Genomic DNA, 14,883 nt, shown 5'->3' with positions numbered 1-14,883 from the left:
TTGTAATTGTAAAAAAAAAAAAATTCAAATCATGTTTCATTTGATAGTGTTTATGAGTTTGTTATCATTTTTTAAATATTTATATCCAAAATTAATAAATATACAATGGTGTTTGTCTTTTTGCTAGCATTTGATATATAAAAAATTTCTAGGACAATGAAAAAAATATTATTTACATTTTTGGAAGAAAAAAATTAAGAACAATATTATGTTAAATTCATTGTAAGAACACCTTAACTTATATGTATTAAAATTCAGTTTTTTTAACACATGTTTTAATGATTTACATAAATTTATTTTATAAACTTAAGAAGAAAAATCATCTTAAACACCTTAAAAAATTTAATAAAATTATTTTATAACATTGTGCAAAAAACACTCTTTAGATTGATAGGAAATAAACAAGAAGAATAATAGAGCCCCTCTATCACGTTATTCAACCTCTGAAGTCTGAACAAGAGTCACATTATTACATTTACATGCAAAAGAATAAAATGAATCCCCCTCCCCCCAAAAGAAAAACGTTACCACGTTTATATTTGACTTGACGATCATGTACAGTGGAATGGACATTTCAAGCACAGCAAGGAAATTTGGCATATATATATATATATATATATATATATATAAAGCTAAATCATATATAGAAGTAATTAGATGTATCGGTTGCATTTGCCGTGTCTTTACAAAGAATAGATCGAGCTTCAATCACTGAGCGAGGAGGCTCAATATCCTTCTCTTGCAACGCATTTCCTCGTAATCGTTGCATTTGGGAAGCAAAGGTATCATCCAATATCTACAAAGTGAAACAATCAACGTCAACGGTACAATATTACGATCAACATCATCAGAAAAAGGCTGCATACGTAATCTAGTAATATTGACTTACCCCCAGAGCATATGAAGAGCCGTTGTACCATATCCTGTTTTCTTTCCTCCCTTCGAGAAATTTCAAAATAATCTATCACAAAATCAATGAAAATAAATGAGATCAGAGAAAAAAAATATACGAACCAATAATATAGGAGTTTTTAGAATAGTTGGTTACCTGTCCCATCCTATCCCATAATCCACGACATATTGCTATAAAAATCTGGCTGGTAAAGACCTCATGCAGATTGGAGATGAAGTCAGTAAGTTGTGAATTCAGCAACTGCATTCTTTCACGCACTTCTGCTTCTCCATCTGTTTCTGTTGTTTCCTCAAGGATCTTTTTCAGCCTTGTGTTCCGATTAGCTTTTGTCTGAACAATTCAATTGTATCAAATGTAAATAAATATTTGAGGCTTCTAAACCAAAAACTTTATGGTCACTATTGTTATCCATTTTACGATAACATAGAACGTAGAAAACTGGAGTTTGAATGATCTTACACTGTTGACAAGATTCCCTATTATTGCTTGCAAATAAGTTTTGTATTTGGTTCTCAAGAGAACAGTGATTCCATTCATTTGCTCCCCAAACAGTGTCTTCTTATCTCCAATGACAGGTAGGCAGGATGCCCATGAATTTAGGATGTCTTCCACTCTACAATGAAGGACATCAAGAATCCTCTTGAGGGTATTCAAGAATATTCCCAACTGTGGATAAAACAAAAATGTTAGTAAGAAACCAAAATCCTGCATGTTTTCTATTATGCCTCAAAATTTTGAGTGAGCTTAAAATTTTGAGTACTTAAATTAAGCTGGATTTTAGAATCTGGACCTAATGCAAAAGCATACAAAGAACTTACTTGATTAGGAACCAAATGAACAGTAGCTGATTGTCTTCTTGCTATCTTTTGAACTTGCAAGTGAAGTCTCTTTTGTATGCTATCTTTCAAAGGAGTTAGTATGTCGCTGTATTGTTTTTCGAGGGATTTCACAATTGCCCTTTCAATGTTTGCAACAGCCTTACAGAAAGGAAAGGGTAAGAAAAATGCAAAGTCAAATCAAGGTATTTACCATATGTTTTATACAGTGGAGATGGAACTGTTTATATATATGAGAGGAGAGAGACACTACAGAAAAAGATATCTTGAATGCTGATGGTTTAACAGAAATATCTCTAGTTTAGAACTTACATTTTCCAAATAAAGTGAGTATTGAGGCCATCTGTTGATTACAACTTCATACTGGGTAAGGTTGTCTTTGATTTTCTCGTACATTTCCTCAGCAAATGGGGAGGTGGAGTGGTTTGTGGTTACTCCAGCCCATGGCACCTGTCATTATTAGGGAGGTCAAGTCATTTATAGACTGAAGTGCTTTGTTGTATATAAAGCAGCTTAAATAAAATAACTACTACCTTTTCTGCTTTACATAAATCAAGCAAACTAAGTTGCATATCCTGTATCCACACCATGATATAATTGTGGAACAAATTTCTGGAGTCTACGCCTCCCTGCACAAGACTGGAACATGAAGAGTATTGAGAGTCAGAAATGATATTTTATTGTTGAGGAATCTTATGTCTTTTTTATATTGCATTTTGCATTAGCATGGGAGAAGTTTCTTTCACAAACCTTATATTCCATGATTCCAAATCCCGTTCAAAATCTGCCGCTGCAACTAGAAGCTCATTTACATGTGCCTGTGGACTCGATGGTGGCAATGCAGAAAGGAAAGCTCTCAGTCTCTTACACAGCTCTGTGCTGTAAACTGCTGCTGTGATGTTTGTCAGGTCAATTGAACTGAAAATTGGAAAATAGAACTCAGAAAATCTATGATGAACCAGAATTAAAATGTACAGAGAAAAATAACAAGAGAATTTGAGTAATGATATCATTGGATGTATGGGCACAGATGTTGATAATGAAAAACTCTGACTCAAACAAGAGAAAATAACATTCTGTTAAGCCAATTGAAAGTTGCAGAATGTTTAAATTAAATAAAGACCAATTGCATCTCCCATGTAGGGGATGTAAAAAAGATAAATATAATCCCCTCATTATAATTATGTGTGAGAATTGAATTGCAAATTGTATGCACTGTTAACTGTATTGTCAACTTGCTAAAGAGAGCTGTTATAGCCAACTACCTTGGAAATATATGCTGACCATGGATCGTATGCTGGTTGTGGATCTTTATGTCTGCTTGAATTTCATTTCTTATTGAAACACAAAGATTCTTCATCTTCAGGTATGCTGTTGAGATGGTAATGGTATCCATTAGGTAACCTTCAGAGGTGCTTGACACAAATTCATCAGTCTCCATCATGTGTTTTCTACACCTTTTTCTTGCTGCAGTCTGTTGACAGTAGCCTTATCATTTAGACTCCAAATAAATACACTTCAAACATCCATGGTTGACACTATGTTGAACAAGAGCATTAGTTATCAGTAACCGTGCAAATTTGGAATTACCTGAAGATAGTTTCTTAGAATAGTTTGAGCATCTAGAGATAGAATATCATGAAGACTTGTGAAGACTCGAACAGCAGGATCCAAAGCTGGTGCAGCAGCATCAAATGCTGGACCAAAATGATCTGTTAAACCTGTTGGTGAGTTTTCATCTAGCGATTTGTAATTCTCGAAAACTGTCGCTAGAAGACTTTCAATTTGAGTTTCACAGTCTGAAAGTATACTTCTCTGTCAGGACAAACAAACAGAGAAAACTGTTACACCACCATCCATTTCCAAAATCATGAATTACAAAGTTTGGTTAGATAGAGACAGCATTAGATATGAAGGAATAACAGATTTGTAATTCTCAAAAAAGACTTTCAATTTGAGTTTCACAGTCTGAAAGTATACTTCTCTGTGAGAACAAGCAAACAGAAAAAACTGTTACACCAACATCCATTTCCATAAGCATGAATTACAAAGTTTGGTTAGATAGAGACAGCATTAGATATGAAGAAATAACAGATTTCTCAAGGTACTTAGACAACAGAAATACAAGCAATTGCTCATACTCGGAGAACTTTTACTCTAGATATGTATGACAAGTATTAAGGTGGTCTGAACTCTAAACTAATGTCATTGACATAGCATATTAAAATAATGAGAAGCTGGAACAACATAAGATTAAGCAATCCAAAGTACAAGATATGGTAAGTTACTGCAATGGAAAGAGAGCAATATATGACTTACCTCCTGCCTGGTCAGACTCCTCTCACTTCTGGCCTTTATGAGGGGTTCTAGCAACTCTCTCCCAAGCTCTAGGCAGTCCTTGGTTGGAGTTGCCACATTCATCACATGTAATAGATATCTACAAGAAAACCACCACAGGTAAATGAAGAAAAATGAAGAAATTAAAAAAAAATCATGTAACATAAAGAATATCAGAAAACTGTTTCTTTTTTCCATATTTTTGGGGGCACCCAAATGACATTCAAATACCTCAGCTTGGCATATGAATTAGAAACTCCATAGTAGTCCGCAAATGCATCTAACAACCATTTCCAAGGCCCATTTAACCGCAAGTTTCGGGAGTGGAAATGTTGTGCACGCATGGCACCCTCCAATAATAAATCATAAGCTTGAGTTTCCACAACAGCCGCACTCTGCAGAAATGTACAAACCGGGCAAATGAAAACGTGAATCTATGCTCAGAACAGCATAGCCAGAAATGATGATATTGGTGTTTAATGGCCAAAAGTTTTGAACTAAGATAAAACAATATTAAATCATGATGAGCCTTTTCAATAAATAAATTAAAGATCCTTCGTCCGATCAAATTAGAATAGTTTTCTTTTTAATACCAACAAATGATTAAACACAGTGATAAGTATGATCCTCTCCATGGTTAATCTCAGAAAGAATCTAGTTCTTGAGAACAATTTTCGATATATTCCATCTAAGATGTATCCTACACTGTTACTTCTTTGGATTAATCCTGAGATGTCAACTAGGAAGATGATCTTACATCAACTAACTTGAATATTTCTATTTGATAAAACAAGATTTATTGAACTATATTTTGCTAGAGACAGAACCTTTATGTGATTGTTCTCATCGCTTGTCATTGTACTGCCAATAGAGAGCTGGATCTTGCCAACACATTCACGTTCATCATGATATACTGGCCACCACCGAATTCTGTCACTCTGCACATTCAAGATAATTCATTATGTGAATGTGGAAGGTGCAAGAGAGAGAATAATATCCATGGACGATGAAAGGGTAGAGCTCATACAGGATTATCACCGAGGGATGAAATTGGAATCCTGGTTTCACCATGGACTACCTTTTTTGAATCTTGGACTTCTACAATTAAAGCGTCCCCTTGGCTCAATGGGAAACTGAAAGTAGGTGAGAGTTCAAAATCTTTATGATTATTATGCGTATTTCAACAATTGAAGAAATCAAGACAACATGTGATTGTAGTTGTCTTAAAGCATGTACAATGTAAATCACCATCTTATGCACTAGGCTGTGTACTGGAAGAAACTTAGAACACAAAGCAGTGTATGATATCAACTGTTAAGATTGGTTTTTTATCAATTGTCTACTACTATAAATATCCTGCTAAAATGCATTTGGAAAACCTTCACTGACTATCATGTTTCGCTATTTTCTAAGAGCCTAACAGCTGGTCAATTAGAAACACTTTCCCCAATTAAAACATAAAAGTAAAAAAATGAAACTTACAAATCATGGTAATCTCCACTTCCAGGGCGCAAAAGAATTGCAGAACATGGCTCTGATTCATTTTCTTCCATCGTACTCTTAAGTTGGATCGAACAATGTAGTGGCTCTACAAGAATAAAACAGATACCTTAATTCATTCATTAAAACGATTGGTGTTTATGAAAGGAAAAAAATCTATATTCAAAAAGCCTATTTCATTAGGTGGAGGGATAAAGTATGACTACTAAATCCTGATAATATGTAACTGTTTCAGTCTAATACAAGTCTCATTATCAAGATCAAAAAGTTTTCTAAACTATAAAATGAAAGAGTTGCTGAAACCTTCAGATGCCAATGAGAAGGAGGCCGCCTTCATAGAATTAATGCCATTTTTCACGAGAGATGAAACATGCCGGACGTACTCCACCCCAGTTTGCATGTAGATTGATCCTCGCTGTGACTTTGTGATGTTAAGTTTTTGTCTTGGTATAATGCGAAGTTTCTTCACTACAATTTTCATATAGGAATGTCAGATTATACAAAGTTGTTTGAAGGAGATCCAACGTTATAAGCATAGTTACATTAGGAAGTTCTAAAATATGTCCATAAGAAAATGTCATTCCATACATCCATGTACAATTATAATCATATTACATTTAAAGGATAAAAATCTATTGAGATTGTAAGATTACCTTCCACTCTTATTTTCCCTACAACTTTCTTAATCTTCAGGGGAACTGTTTGTTCCAAATTCCTGGTATTTCTGCCTTCAGTTGGCTTGACACCTCGAGGTTGCAACAAGAACTCATGCAATCTGTGGAAATAGAGAAATAAGAGAAATGAGGAGAACAATAAATGAAGCCAAAAGAAATGTGTTGGTAAAACAAAATGGAACCCACCCAAAAGCACTTCGGAGAGCTAGGCACTCATCTTTTAAAAACTCTGGGGCCTCAGTGCAGCCTTTTGCCCATGCTTGTAGGCATAAACGTATGCAGGCATCATAAGTGATAAGGGTTTGCCAGGCGTATTGACTATTGCAACTGCTGAAATAACATAACATGCCATAAAAGGAAGTGAGCATATAAATGTGAATTTCAAGAGAACTATATTAATTAAATTTTGCTATAATTAGCACAGTATTAATGTTGATTCAAACTATACTAAATATTTCGTTAAGGTTGACAGCTAATTTGATAATTGCTAAATAGAAAGAAAAAGTTGAAGATAGACAGCACCTAGTGTTGTAATATTGTAAATGAGGGGTCTGTCTTTCTCTGTCTTCTGTAAAAGTCTTGTCCAGTCTGCAGAGTTGAATTTAATATTAAAAGGAAGGACACTAGAGCTGGTTAGGAATTGGAAGGAGAATTGCAAACAGACAAACTAAAAAATACAGCACCTTTGAGCAAGCTCAGCGACAGTGGGTTTAGCAACCGTCTCGGGCTTGGGTTTTTGTTCAATGGAAGTCTCACTTTTTGTGCCATCATAATCCAGAGATTCCCTTGAAGGCCAAGATCCAGGAGGGTCAGTTGGTTCGTTCCTTAGGGAGCATTCTGAATCCCTCTCCAGTGGAAAATCAGAATCAATGATGGGAGGGGCACTTGGAGTACCCAATCCAACGGTGTCATCATCAGGGCAATTCACATTGCGAAGGTGAACTTGCTTTTGAAGCTGAACAGGAGCAGCGGCAGCTGGAGTGAGGTTCCTTTGAAGACATTTATTGAAACCCATTTCTCCATCTGTGAACCTTCTGACAGTGTTGGGAACCTGAATGGTTAGGTTTTGATTGGCCAAACCAGTCTTGAGAATTCCTCTGCGGCCTTTGCATCCAAACAATTGTTCCTCGTCATAATTGTGTGGTATTGGCGAGTCCGAGAAATCAAGGTTGTTGGGAGCAGAGATTTCGTCATCGGAGAAATTGGCATCCTCCGTGCTTTCGTAACTGTCATCGTGATCGGCAAAGGCGAGGTTGCGCGGTTGTAATAAAGCCGAATGGAACTTCAACGGAGGGAGAACGGGAGAATTAAGAGTGTTGGCACTGCTCAAGAGAGGAGATCGTGGGAATCGATTGCTGCTGCAGCTGATTTTCTCGGCCAGAGGAGAGCGTACCTGAGGAAGAGGAGGCTCTTGGACATCAACATCAGGTGGTGCTTTTGATCCCTGTATTGTACATAGAAATTGGTCACTGAAGGAATGGAATCCCTAATAAAGAATCAAACAAAAGAAAGAAAGAAAGATGGAAAAAGAAACAAACAGTTAGCATTAGATTAGACAAAAAGAAGAAAGAAGAAAGGAAACCTGCTTGATCCATTGGATTGCGCTCTCGTCGAGTCCTTCGGTGAACATCTTCGAGAGAGTCAGAGAGAGAGAGAGAGAGAGAGAGAGAGAGAGAGAGAGAGAGAGAAGCAAAAGCAAAGGAAAGGAAAGCAGAGGAGCCTACAGCACTGACTCACAGTGTACAACTAATACATGATGAAGTACCCTTGCCAACGGCTAGTTTTGATTTTTCAAACCTTCTCTTGCATGCGTCACAAACAATTCTTTCTTCCTCTTTTTATATCACACACAAATATAATACAATATACATCTGGAATGTGATTTTCCACATATCAGATATGATTTTAGAAATTCATATTAATTATAATTTCCGCATCCCGTGTATGATTCCTTACCTTTCACAGATTTCTATACATTTATGTTTACTGATTTTAAGTTTTCATTATTGATAACTACATGTAATAATAACAAAGAAAACAATCATGTTTCTTTTTTCTTTTTTATTTTTTATTTACGGGAACATGAAACCTGTCATTAGTAGTACTATTCCATGTCTTTTTTTTCTTTTCTTTTCTATCAATAATACATTGTTCTACCCATACAAATAAAAAATGTATACTTTCAGGAATTTATCACAACACGTTGGGGTGGGGGGGAAGGTTTATTATGTCTTGCTTATTAAAATTAAAATAATGAAATATGCGTGTTATACAAATACTTAAGTCGGTCAAAGATTATAAAAATATAAAAGTATTTTTTTATATAGTAGTATTACTACAATACTACTACGAGACAATAACTTGCGTTCTATATATCTCTTAATTTATACGGTTATATTTAATACATCATATTGATAAAATTAAAGAAGTTATTCTTATCTTTAAATGGTTTAAGAATAATGTGTCTTAAATCATTCAAAAATATGAGTTCAAGCTAAAACGTTTAAATACATATTTTTATATTTATAAAATTTTGTTAACAACCAATTTAAATAATTTATCAAATCAAAACGTTATATTTAGAAACCAACAACGCTTACGAATTATGTATGAAATACTCTACAAGTTTTGATCTCTGGCATTATTCCACAAAATGACCCCCTTAACTGGATTCTGGCAGCCACTTTGATGAGTGGCTGCTGTTGCTGTTGGACCCTCTGGAGAGTCCCTTAATGCAAAGGGATTCTTTGAGTTGAAGCCCAAGGAAGGTCTTGCCCTCGTAAATGGGCACCTATTATGGAACACATTCTAACAAAGGTGATACTAGTATCAGCAGCAGGAGAGGATAGATTCCTTTTGTGATGAGATTGACAGACAAAATGAGCCAATTGTCCTCTCCACAATAACTATCTACTGAAAACAAATTTAGCATGTGTTTGGTTTCATCATGCGCGTTTATCTTGACGTCCATTGTTAATCAGACGTGAAAAGAAACATGCACATATCTCTCTCAGACTTAAGATAAAGACACAAACATTACAACAAGACTCACCTTATCCTATACTTGCGTACTATCTCCCTCAACTGTTATCGTTGCACAAATCATCCACCCTTCAGCTACTATGTTCACACACCCACTGCATTATTTTATCCTATGTTTTAGAATTTTTTTCCCCCTCCTTTCTATTGAAACTCGCTCACGGCAGTTATCGCCGATTTATTTATTCAAAAATGATTTCTACTTCATGAACGTGCATAACATAACTTCAAATTGACTCTTTCACATTCACAATTATCTCTTTCCCATTTACAATGATCCCTGTATCTCTTTTTCAGGCAGAATTTCATTTTTCTCTTCCATTCTCTGAAATAAACAGTGCTTTTTAAAATAGGTCATGTACGCATAAATGAGTATGCCTTTTCACTTTGGTTTATTTGCATTTGTCTTTTCCTTTTCATGCTTTTTCATGTTTTTACTTTCTATTGCCATGCTCATTTTAGTTTTATTTTGGATGCTATTTCGGAGGAGGCTTCACTGATTAATTTATTGACTCAATTGATTTATGTTTAAAATAATTTTCAAATGATGACAAGGACTTTTTTAATACAACTGAGACGTTTTAAATTAAATTTTAAAATTTATCATTTTCTTTATTAGCAAAAAATGCAATAATGAAAAAAAAAATACAGACACATAAGTGTGACAAAACCATTTCATTCACCTATTTCTTTCTCCTCCTTTTCAAGGTTAATAAATGGGAGAGAAAGAGAAGAAATAATGCATTCTACTTTTCCTTTCAATTCTTAATGGTGTATTATCAAATAGCTTTTGTTGATATACGAGAACAATAATAGTTGTATCTTTTTTCTTCTTTGATACATATCAGTTATTTTTACTTTATCTAAATTGTTATTTTACTTTTTAGATTGTATACACGTTAATTTTTAGGATATCTAATTTTGTGTTTCAAATGATATATAAAGCAATAAATTTGTATTTATATCATTTCATATCAATATAACTTACTAAATTCTTCAGTAAAAGAAATTATAATTTTAACTTATTAAATTGCTAAATGATATAATTTTTTTAAAAGCATAAGTGTTGAACTTTGGTAAAAATAATAAATTAAATTCAGAAGAAGTAATTTTAGTTAAAAACATATGTAAAAATTTAAATTGTTTTAATTAAATTTAATTTTAATAATTACTTTTAAATGTAAAACTAAGATTTACTATGCCGCACACCCATCTCTATCGGCACTTTACAAATATTACTTAAAATTTTGATGTCAAAGGTTAGTTATAACAGAAAACAACATCTTCTTATCTTATATTTTAAGGAATTTTTTATTCTTTTCATCTAGATTATGAGTTCATTTTTCTACTTAGACAGATAGAAAAAATAATTTGAGTGATAAGTTTTTAACAAGGGAAGAGAGAAAATGGAAAGGAATAAGATAAATGTGAGTAAGTGGTACCAATAAAGAAACAATGATTTTAAAGAGAGAAAATGAAAATAAAAAATAAAAAATAAGGATGTCACTTAATTCTAGTCACAACACACACAATGTGAGTGAAAATAGCACGGCGAGAAAATAACAATGAGTTTTCTTTTTTCTAAGAAAGAATGTTGAAATCAGAGATTGATTGCATTTATATAGCTAAACCTTCTCCACTAGTTAAAAAAATGTTGTACCTTCTCATAATAGAGGTACCGCTGTACAAATATTATAATTTATATTTTTTTATATTGTATGACAAAATCAATTTAAATAAAAAAATGCGATAAAGTAATAGAAATACGGACACACAGGTGTGACAACGCCTGTGTTTCCCCTAGTAGTACTAATAATAATATATATTACCAAGCACAGTGGATGGATACCTTGACGAAACCTAGAAGTATCCATTTAATTTTTCTTGATATTTGAATGAATAAGGAATAAGACAGTTTGTGCAATTACAACTTCCTCAAGCAACTTGACCAAACTAAATCACATGAAACAGAATGATACCAAACACTAGTTGAATGAGTAAACTTACGGGAGAGACAGGTAGAAAGGGGAACAAACTGTAGTTCGCATAGCAACATAAAATTGAGTGGCAACTATTTACTGCAATCAGCAAGGCATCTATTTCACCACTCAACATGCTGCAAATCAAGCTACAAAAAGAATTAAGCAAAAGTTACACTATTTAAGAAAAATTCCTCTTCCAGCATGCCTTTTGCTTTAGCTGGTGAGAGATAGCAAAGCAAACTTCAATCTATCTTTACTGATGAGAACAAGTAGTGCACAAAGTAAAATGACATAAGGAAGCCAACGGTTCCAGTTGACAACATGATTGCAATTGCCATGAGCAGGGAATAGCCGAGATAAAGTATAGCTGAGACAGGTCCACTCAAACTCTGCAGGTCGAAAACCAAGTAGTTAATGGAGTACAGGAAGACATAAAGAGCAACAGAGCCTGAAGCAAAGAATGACTTCCACCACCACTGCCAATCTTCCACACAAAGATGCATATATGTGAGGACCACTGACACTTCAGCACAAACAATAACCAGCAATAGAAGAACAACCAACAAGAAACCAAATACATAATAGAACCTCCCAAGCCAGATACTGGAAAGGATAAAGAAAAGCTCAATGAAAAGGGTTCCAAATGGAAGAGTTCCTGCACCAAGAACAAGAAGCCATGACGGATATTTACGTGCAGGAATCTCCCTAGGAATCTGGTTAGTTCGCACAGGATATTCAATTTGCTGAGCTTTTGTCCCCATAAATCCTCCGATGAGGGTAAGTGGAACTGATATGCAGAACCAGAGGAAGAGCAACTCAAAATACAGGGAAATGGGAATAGCACCAGTACTTTTGCTGCCCCAGAGAAGAAAATTCAGTCCTGTTAGAATAATAAAAGCAATTCCAGGAAAAAAGCATGCAGATAACCAGGAAATGGATCTCCACCCTTCCGAGGTTCCCTTAATGGTCCTCCATAGACGTACACTAACATATCCAGCAGCAATTCCTAGGAAAAGATATAAAATTATCATCCCGGTAAGCAGCATACCCCTGGAAGCTGGTGACATGAAACCCAGGGCTGCAAAAACAATAGTCACAGCAGCCATTCCAAGAATCTGAACCCCATCCCCAACCATCACACAGAGAAGCTTCGAACCATCAGGCTCTCTAAATACATCACCCACAACAAGCTTCCATCCAGAAAGCTCCTCATTCATCTGAGCTTGTGCCTCTTTGTCCAACTCCTCATACCGAGTCAAGTCCCTTCTTACAGTTCTCAAGAAAATGACAAAGACAATACCGGCTAGGAAAAAGATCACCATCAATGAATTTAGGATGGAGAACCAATGCACCCGGGAGCCCTCCATCTTTAAGTAAGCATCCCAACGCGATGGCCATCTTATATCACTTTTCACGAACTCAACTTCATATGTAAATGATATCCTCTCTTGCTCTTTAATCGGTTGGTACTTGTCTAGCTCAGATGGACAGTTTGTCGAGTAGATATTGTCATACATGTGGAGTTTTGTCATGACTTCAGGGTCGCGCTTAACACTGCAAGGGGTAACCTGAAAGCCAACAATTTCATATCCGGATACCTTCTTCTTGTCAGCTTCAGAAATAACACCCATACCTTCCTCCCCAGTCCCAATGATTTCAACACCATTTCCTTCATATTCATGAACCAAGACCGTGAATTTGAGATGGTTAATGATGTAATCTGCACTACCATCAGGTGGTGTGTAGCCAACAGGGAACCCCGTCCACTGGATCTTAATCCCATTTTGATTGGCAAACCTCATAACAGGCAAATTGTCAAGGATCATATTTACTTGATACAGATCACGAGTTCTTTGTTTCAGTAGCTTTACCTCATTCTCATTCAAGGCGGTCGTAGTACAGAGGTAGATTGACTGATTAACATTCATGTGGAAAAGGTAGGGAGAGTTATGAATCTGATCTCCCCTGAGGAGCTCTCCAAGATTCTCAGCGCTTTTCTTTATTTTACCAAGGGGCTTGCAGTAAGGGAGACTGTAGTAGCTGTAGGGAAGCTCGGTCTCAATAGAAGTTAATGAATTAACCTTGGCATATATCGGATCTCCATTTGAGTAAGTATGCATGTAGCTTCCCGGAAGATAAAATGCATTGCTAATTTGTACAAACGCATTGATAATGACGAAAAGGCAAACCCAGTAGATCACTGGTTTTCTCCAAGTTGGCACCCCCATTTTACACCAAATGTCAAAAAATAAACCTAACTCTGATGATGCATTCAACACGAAATCTACAATGGAATAAACATTTCAACATGAGAGGCCAGAGATTTTCAAAGAAAAAAAACAGCAAAATGCAAGCACATAATTATAAATAATAATAATCATATCAACATATTGAAATCAGATCCAATAGTTTTGAAGCAGAAGAGGAAAAAAAAAAGGCAATGCAGGTCCGCTTTAAAACCGAGAATCAGATCACAAGAGTAAAGTAAAGCAGCAAACAAGTCCAGTGAGAAAGCTAACAAGTAACAAAACGAGAAGCAAAAACACGAGGAATGCAAAATTAATCGATGAAGGAGCAAAATATTGCAAAGGGAAAAGGAAGAGAACTGGTTAGAGAGGAAAGGAAAGAAAAGAAAGGGAGAGGTTACCATGAATTTTGGCGAGACAGATCTCAAAGCTCAACACAACGTAGCAGATGCAGATGGAGATAGTAAGGAAATAAAATAACAACGTAAGAGAAAAAGATTCGCACTCGTTCGCCAAAATGAAAATGATACTTGTTTTCTGTACGGTATGGCCCACTCAAGCCCACCTTCGCCTCAATACTCTGTTTTTAGTTATTTGTTGGGCCCTCTAGTGAATCTCCCGGCCTGCATTTCATTTTTTGGCTCTTAGGCAAATCCGGGCTTTTGCTTCCTGAACCTCACATAATCATATTATTCTCAAAGACATGTTTGCTTGGCATTTAGTAATTGTAGAACAATATTAGAATGTAAAAGTAAAACAACAATATTAGAATGTAATGAAAATAGATAGTTATTGTAGAAAATAACTTTTATTCCCTTGAGAATATTATATATCCATCCTCCTCTTGGTCTTGGGAATAGAATTTGCTTGAAATGAAGATATAACATTCCCTAAGAACACAATGTTGGAATTTTAGGGGATCCTTATAAAATATCAATAACCACCAAGAACACATTACATTATGATCAGGAAGAGTTTTAGGAATACTTGGATCATTGATCAACAAATGCAAGCGAAATCTGAATCCATAGGTAACCAGTGACTTCATGATTCTTCCTCAGCCAGAACCTCTTTATTGGTTAATAGGACCTATGGGAAGAAGAGAAACTATATCTGACGGCTTGGGGACCATAGTCTTTTTATAGTGTATTAACCTACTAGGGTTCTCATTATCCCCTAATGGACCAACACAACACTGAAATCTGCTTGTTTAAGTCCATATCATTTGATTTGATTGTCTAACGGACTCACTTAATTTGATCATATAAAATAAAATTCACTAATAATAAATAGTTAATATAATTGTCTTATAATATTAGTCCACGTTTGGAATAGAAAATTCGAACATATAATATA

The 14,883-nt window shown here is 35.2% G+C and overlaps 2 protein-coding genes across 3 annotated transcripts; both read right to left on the bottom strand.

Annotated features, from left to right (window-relative positions):
* Positions 1 to 387: 387 nt before the first annotated feature.
* Positions 388 to 8,048, bottom strand: LOC114383332. 2 transcript variants are annotated; one of them, XM_028342982.1, is made up of 21 exons: positions 7,843 to 8,048; positions 6,944 to 7,704; positions 6,783 to 6,848; positions 6,447 to 6,590; positions 6,240 to 6,361; positions 5,890 to 6,054; positions 5,569 to 5,674; positions 5,114 to 5,219; positions 4,914 to 5,024; positions 4,318 to 4,481; positions 4,069 to 4,186; positions 3,340 to 3,564; positions 3,015 to 3,223; positions 2,500 to 2,667; positions 2,283 to 2,388; positions 2,062 to 2,199; positions 1,732 to 1,890; positions 1,373 to 1,579; positions 1,049 to 1,243; positions 890 to 961; positions 388 to 796 (listed from the first exon to the last, which is right to left on the bottom strand). In XM_028342982.1, exons 1-21 carry the CDS (start codon positions 7,888 to 7,890, stop codon positions 638 to 640), a joined length of 3,549 nt encoding a protein of 1,182 aa, XP_028198783.1. In that variant the 5' UTR covers positions 7,891 to 8,048; the 3' UTR covers positions 388 to 637. The 2 variants fall into 2 exon arrangements, with proteins under 2 accessions (XP_028198783.1, XP_028198784.1); XM_028342983.1 differs by having other exon boundaries at positions 6,447 to 6,587.
* Positions 8,049 to 11,149: 3,101 nt separating this feature from the next.
* Positions 11,150 to 14,771, bottom strand: LOC114385053 (transmembrane 9 superfamily member 12-like). The gene is made up of 2 exons (XM_028344992.1): positions 13,929 to 14,771; positions 11,150 to 13,565 (listed from the first exon to the last, which is right to left on the bottom strand). Exon 2 carries the CDS (start codon positions 13,507 to 13,509, stop codon positions 11,524 to 11,526), a length of 1,986 nt encoding a protein of 661 aa, XP_028200793.1. The 5' UTR covers positions 13,510 to 13,565; positions 13,929 to 14,771; the 3' UTR covers positions 11,150 to 11,523.
* Positions 14,772 to 14,883: the final 112 nt, after the last annotated feature.

The sequence above is a fragment of the Glycine soja genome, chromosome 14 (genome assembly GCF_004193775.1).
Source record: "Glycine soja cultivar W05 chromosome 14, ASM419377v2, whole genome shotgun sequence".
In the NCBI taxonomy this organism is placed as follows: Eukaryota; Viridiplantae; Streptophyta; class Magnoliopsida; order Fabales; family Fabaceae; genus Glycine; species Glycine soja.
This window is presented reverse-complemented; position numbering and strand designations above follow the sequence as displayed.